Source organism: Arvicanthis niloticus, chromosome 23, assembly GCF_011762505.2.
Source record: "Arvicanthis niloticus isolate mArvNil1 chromosome 23, mArvNil1.pat.X, whole genome shotgun sequence".
In the NCBI taxonomy this organism is placed as follows: domain Eukaryota; kingdom Metazoa; phylum Chordata; class Mammalia; order Rodentia; family Muridae; genus Arvicanthis; species Arvicanthis niloticus.
In genome coordinates this window covers 15,844,388-15,850,493 of record NC_133430.1, presented here as the reverse complement: position 1 = coordinate 15,850,493, position 6,106 = coordinate 15,844,388, and the positions used below count along the sequence as shown (strand labels likewise).

The window sequence follows — 6,106 nt, the reverse complement described above, 5'->3', positions numbered from 1 at the left end:
CCCGCTGCCCTGGCTGCTTTGAGCTAAAGGATAATGAAAGAACCAGCCAGTTCTCCGTATGACATCACCGTTTACAACACTGCATGAACACCTTGAAAAAACACAACAACAGCCAATTTGCTCCAGCTCCCCAAGGAATAGCTTCAGCCAGGACTGGTTCAGCTTCTACCAGAGCTTTGCTAGCACCACCTGAGCGAGTTCTAGATGACTCCGAAACCACTGTCAAGGAAGGACAGTTTCTGTCATAGCTTAGCGGTGACTGCGACGCTAGTGTTAGGACAAGGCTGTGATTGGTGCAAACACAATGCTTCATTTACATGTAAGGTTTTCTGAAAGTGGCACAAACACCCTGTCTAGTCAGGCTGTTGAGCTCACTTTGTCAACTAGGAGATAACCTCTTGTGCAGCCTCCCCGAGAAGAGATTCTCTCCAGTAGTGTTTCCTCACCTATTTCTAATAGCTGTGAGGCTAAGCTGGCAGAGTGGCAGCAACAGCAGATGGTGGCGCGGCAGGCAGAGCTGGGAAACGGCTGTTCGGCTGGCTATTTTGACAGCTGAAGGGGCAGAGATAAAGGAGAGAAGCCTGAAGAGAGCAAGCAAAGAAAAACTGCAGGCCCTTCCTTGTCACTGGAGGTTTCAGAGAGCTTCTGGGATGTTTTACAAGTCTCAAGACACCTTGAGCCCTGCAAACTTTAACTCTGGCCTCTGGAAAGAGTGAAGGAATACCACCTTCCTAAGTTGACACAACAACTGTAATACTTATAAAGAGGCCTAATAACTTAGTATTTTAGAGCAAAGGGCCTAGTTACTAGAGGCTCCCACAAGATCTATAATGCTTAATTAAGGGTCCAGTATCCTAGGCCATAGTTATAGCACTAGGAGGAACCCTTCTCCACCTGTCTTTTGCCACCACTGCCAAATGCCATGGGATATAAGCTGTCAAAAGGGCCAGCATTTAAAGGTCTCTATGCTTATCCATGATCTATCCAGAAAAGGCCTGGGGGTGGGTGCTGTCCCCATTACTACCTGTAAAACCCCAGATAAGTTACTTTTCTGTGCCTCATCTTATTCATAAAATGGAAGGTGGGAAAAGACTTAGCTTCTTGGAACATATAGTCTTCAGTTAGTACTTAGTCCCTGGACATGGACATGTCCAATGTCAGCCATTATTACTGGGTCTAAATAAACCTTCAGAGTAGGAATTATCTTGTCAAATTTACTCCTAGCTTAGGGTCTCACATATAGGAGAGCTGTGGCATTTATTGATGCTTGTGTTTCTACACAAAATGTGAAGTTTCTCACCACTGAGACAGCAAATGCATGTGTCTTAAGCCACGACACAAACATGTGCATAATCACAGATCTCAAGAGTCCACATGCCATTCTGCAGTGGAGAACCTAAGAAAACCAACCCTGTCCCCCTAACTCAGAGTAATCTATTGCACTCCAACACACCCAAGACTACATGTACACACGGTGACGCAGTCTGGCCCTGATTCTTAGTGTAGTTCCCTCCCTTAGCAGTAGAGAGAACAGCAGCCTTGTAAGAATGAGAACAAGCTGGGCAGTGGTGGCGCACGCCTTTAATCCCAGCACTTGGGAGGCAGAGGCAGGCAGATTTCTGAGTTTGAGGCCAGCCTGGTCTACAGAGTGAGTTCCAGGACAGCCAAGGCTATACAGAGAAACCCTGTCTCAAAAAAAACAAACAAAACCAAAAAAAAAAAAAAAAAAAAAAAAATTAAAAAACAAAACAAACAAAAAAAGAAGACCAGCTCTCACTACTACTTGCTTCATCTGGGGCACACATCTATTTCCGAAGGTATGATTTTAGTTTCTCTGTATGTGGAATTTTGTCTTCGGAGGCAAGATCTCACTCTGTAGTTTGGGTTGGCCTTCAAAGGCCAATCCTCCTGCCTTTGGCTTTACTTGTTAAGCACTGGGATTATAGGGGTGTAGCACCAGGGTTGGAAAAACACGTAAAACTTCATTTTCCCTTTCTCCCTCCAAATTCAATATTGATGGGCCTACTACTTGCCATCATCTGTGTACAGTCTGGTTCCTGCCAAACAAGTAAGTTCCTGTCCTCTAGGTGCAAAGAGTCCAAAGAACTAAGTCTGTAATTTCGGTGGCTTTCAGAGCCACAATATAAAGACTTTTGTTCAGCCAGGTGCAGTGGTGCAGGCCTTTAATTCCAGCACTCAGGAGGCAGATACCTGAGTCTAAGACTAGCCTGGGTCTGCAGAGTGAGTTCTAGTTCTAGAACTTCGAGAACTACACAGAGAAACTGTCTTAAAACCAAACCAAACAAACAAAAAACCCAAAAAACAACCTATTTTTGTTCAAATGTAGTATCTTGGAACCCCAATGTATACAAAGATCAAACATTTTATTATTAGCATTTTTTTATTTATACTATGACTCCAAGAAAATGATATTTAAAAGCAGACCCTTTGGCAACACATCAGATCCATCACAAACCTAAAGATAGCTGTAGAACTAACCACAGCATTCAGTTGTGCTTTTTGATTGCAGAGAATCAATAACTGATTTAAAATAAAAGAAACTCTAGATATCTTAGCCAGCCCTGGCTCAGGGTTCAGCATAAACGTGGGCAACAGCTGAAACTACTGATAACCGACAGCACCATCGCATTTGACTACTAAACATGCACATAAACGTTGGCTTTCTAACACTGTACTAGCAGAATGATCTTTTGATTTAAATACTTATCAACGTAGAATGACATCATTTATATCAGTAAAACATTGGGGAGACATTCAATAGGGTGAACACGACAAAGGGCAAGTTACTTTGGCAGCACAAAGTGGGGATGAGCTGATCACTGCAGTGAGCTCCTCCATCATGTTCTGCTCATGATGACAGCCGTGCTGGTCTTGGGTCAAGTGAAATAGCCTTCTAATTCAGCCTGAAGACGGGCCTCTTCCTCTGCTGCCTCCTTATCTTTTATCAGTGTCAGCAACTGCAGTAAGCCTGGGGCTGGGCTACCCTCCGGCAGTCCAAGCTCTCTTCGAACTGACTTGTGGACTGCCCCAGCAATGACTTGGTCTAGACGGGCCTGATTCACAACTTCTTTCTCAATTGCTCCTTTCTGTACCAGTTTCTGTAGTAGAGGCTCCAACCTTAGAACATAGGCAGATAGCTTTTCATCATCCTTCTGGTAAGTAGTAAGGTATTTGACCTGCAATGCCCTAGGATTATCAATAATCCCAAATATCGTTTCAAGTGTCTTCAGGCATTCCGAAACTGTAATGAAGGGGTTGTTTATCTTGAGGACTCGAATAATTTCAAATGCTGGGCCTCTCAGGCTCTCTATCAACCGCCTTCTTTTCTCTACATCTGACACCTGCCATGTTTTCATTACTTGGGTAGTATGAAACATCCAAGATTCAAATTCCTCCTCACCTGGTCCTGGAGGATCCCTGCCTGAGAACACACTCAGCCTTTTGTACCTCAGATACTGCAGGGTAGGCTTAAGAGCCTCATCTATTGCCTGGGCTAACATGGGTGCTCGAATTTCAGGGGTCATTATGCCCTGGTCTAGGCTGAGAGGGTCATTCCGAGTCCCAAGAACTCTAGTTAATTCACCCATTGTCATACCCTCTCCCTTTAAAAACTCATTTAATCTGCATAAAAAGTCATTATCAGCATCAGGAGGCTTAAAGATCACTCTCCAGGCACCTCCTTTTGCAGGTATCTCCTTGGGGACCAGGGCACTGCCAGTCTCTACTGTAAGCCCAATCAAGGCTACATTCTTGTTCTCATCTCTCCTGAACATCCTCCCAAGCAGTCTGTGTTCCCCTAATGGAGCAAGGCCAGCCTGTAGGGCCTCCTCGATGTCTGCTACTCCGCAGGTCGGAGGAATGCCGGCAACCAATAGTGCTTTCCGAGGGTTCATATCCATCCCTCGGCACCAGTCTTCTAAGAGTCTCAGTGTCATGGTGCCCAGAGTATTTAAATCGTAATTCGACCAGGGCGCAGCTGCCACCACCACCGCTGCTCACAGCGATGTCGTTTTAACACGCAGACGTCCGGGAGCCTGAGAAAACAGAGCATCCATGTAAGTTACTGGTGTGTGATTCCCAAGCCGTTTCTCCGCCCACCCGCCTCCGGCGCCCATAAAGGAACGACATCAGGCCTGCGGAGCACCTGCCTATAGATGCACCGTTCAGGTCCCGGAAGGGCGTCTGACCTTTGCGGGCTTCTGGAGAGAGCGCGGCGATGGGGTACACCGGCTGCCCGTGCCCGCCTCCTGGCCGCGGGCCGAAGACCGACCGCGGCAAACGCCTCAGGGAGCAGACAACCGCCTCCGGAGGCCGCGCGAAGTAGACAGCCTGACGTCATGAGAGGCAGGCGCGCGTTTCCGGCCCGAGACGGAAGCTCTGACTGCGGCGGTATCCGGGACTGCGAGCGGGCGGGCCACTCCGGACAGGAAGGTGAGACCCGGGGCTGATCAGCTCGACTGTCAAGCTGGCCCGGCGTCCAGCCGGGAGCCGAGCTCGGGGCTCTGCAGGCCAGGCCTGGCGCCACTGCCCAGCCCAGGCGCGGTGGCCGGTGCTGTGGGGGGCGGGCCCGGAGGTCCCGTGGCCAGGCATCTCCAGGTGGTTCCCCCGCCTGGGGCTCCAGAGGGCGACGGGGCCCGCCGCCGCGTGACCAACCGTGGTCACGCTGAGCTTAATCACTACTAGCTCGTGCTCCCGCCGGCCGCGCTCACCTCCTTCAGCTGCGCGACCCAGAGGGTTTCTCTTAAGGTGGCTTGTTCTGAAATGCCAAAGGCACCTGCCTATTCAGAACTGGGTGACTCTTGCACGCTTGCAGGGGGAACAGGAAGATTTCCGGGACCACTGTAAGTGTTTGAAAGAGTTACCGTCTTAACTTGGGGAGTCCCATATTGGTTTAACGAGTAGAACCCGACCCAGTGCTCATGTCTGAAATAATAGCGTTAAGCCAGAAAGCATTTCAACTGTCAAGTGCAATGTCCTGTGGGGAAACTAGATATTTCATTATCCGAAACGAAGGTGTACCGTGTCCACTCAAGCAAGATGTGATGATTCATTCACTCTGTGGGGTTCACATAAATAATAGCACTTAATATATACTGAAACCAGTATTTTTATGGGCTCACAACTGTTACATAAAACCACCTGTAAGTTGTTTACAGCTATTAAATCTTCAAATGCTCGTGCTTTTCTGAACTCTTGAATTTAAATCAAGTGCACTTGGAATAGTTGCCATGGCAACATTACTAGACCCTAACTATAATTTTTCTGTCTTTGCATTAAAGGCACAGAGCATGGAGAATGATGAACTTCCGTCAGCGGATGGGATGGATTGGAGTGGGACTGTATTTGCTAGCAAGTGCTGCAGCGTTTTATTATGTTTTTGAAATCAATGAGACTTACAACAGGTTGGCTTTGGAACACATTCAGCAGCACCCTGAGGAGCCTCGGGAAGGAACCACATGGACACACTCCTTGAAAGCTCGGTTACTTTCCCTGCCCTTTTGGTTTTGGACAGTTATTTTCTTGATACCGTACTTACAGATGTTTTTGTTCCTTTATTCTTGTACGAGAGCGGATCCCAAAACGGTGGGCTACTGTATTATCCCCATATGCTTGGCAGTTATCTGCAATCGTCACCAGGCATTTGTCAAGGCTTCTAATCAGATCAGCAGACTACAACTGATTGACACATAACCCATCACCGTTTTCCCTACTACAAGACTGCCAGTACTGTATGGTGGCTGACCACAAGACTGCAGTTTCTTCACAGGTCTCAGGAAGTTGTGGTAAAACAGAGACTTTAAAAAAAAAAGTGACAAGAGGACTGACTACTTTATCTGAATAATGACTTTTTAGGTAAAGCCTGAAATATAGTACTACAGAATCATGTTGATGACTTCAGATTTTGGAAGTAAAACAGTGGCTTGTAATTTGCAGTCTTTAGAAACTTGAATAAGCACCTGAATTTTTTTTATTTCTATTCTATGTGCAACATAGTATGATTCAGAAATTTTTCCGTTGGGGAAAACAATGAATATTTCCATTGTGTTTAATGTAAAAAGGTCTGACCATGATCATAAAATTTAAA

The 6,106-nt window shown here is 46.7% G+C and overlaps 2 protein-coding genes across 3 annotated transcripts; one reads left to right on the top strand and one right to left on the bottom strand.

The window, feature by feature from the left end:
• Positions 1-2,752: 2,752 nt before the first annotated feature.
• On the bottom strand, positions 2,753-4,349 carry Moap1 (modulator of apoptosis 1). The gene is made up of 2 exons (XM_076921344.1): positions 4,209-4,349; positions 2,753-4,055 (listed from the first exon to the last, which is right to left on the bottom strand). Exon 2 carries the CDS (start codon positions 3,954-3,956, stop codon positions 2,898-2,900), a length of 1,059 nt encoding a protein of 352 aa, XP_076777459.1. The 5' UTR covers positions 3,957-4,055; positions 4,209-4,349; the 3' UTR covers positions 2,753-2,897.
• On the top strand, positions 4,318-5,880 carry Lyset (lysosomal enzyme trafficking factor). Of its 2 annotated transcripts, none has more exons than XM_076921346.1 (2): positions 4,318-4,452; positions 5,301-5,880. In XM_076921346.1, the coding sequence occupies exon 2, from the start codon at positions 5,317-5,319 to the stop codon at positions 5,710-5,712; it is 396 nt and encodes a 131-aa protein (XP_076777461.1). In that variant the 5' UTR covers positions 4,318-4,452; positions 5,301-5,316; the 3' UTR covers positions 5,713-5,880. The 2 variants fall into 2 exon arrangements, with proteins under 2 accessions (XP_076777461.1, XP_076777460.1); XM_076921345.1 differs by lacking the exon at positions 4,318-4,452 and adding an exon at positions 4,643-4,862.
• Positions 5,881-6,106: the final 226 nt, after the last annotated feature.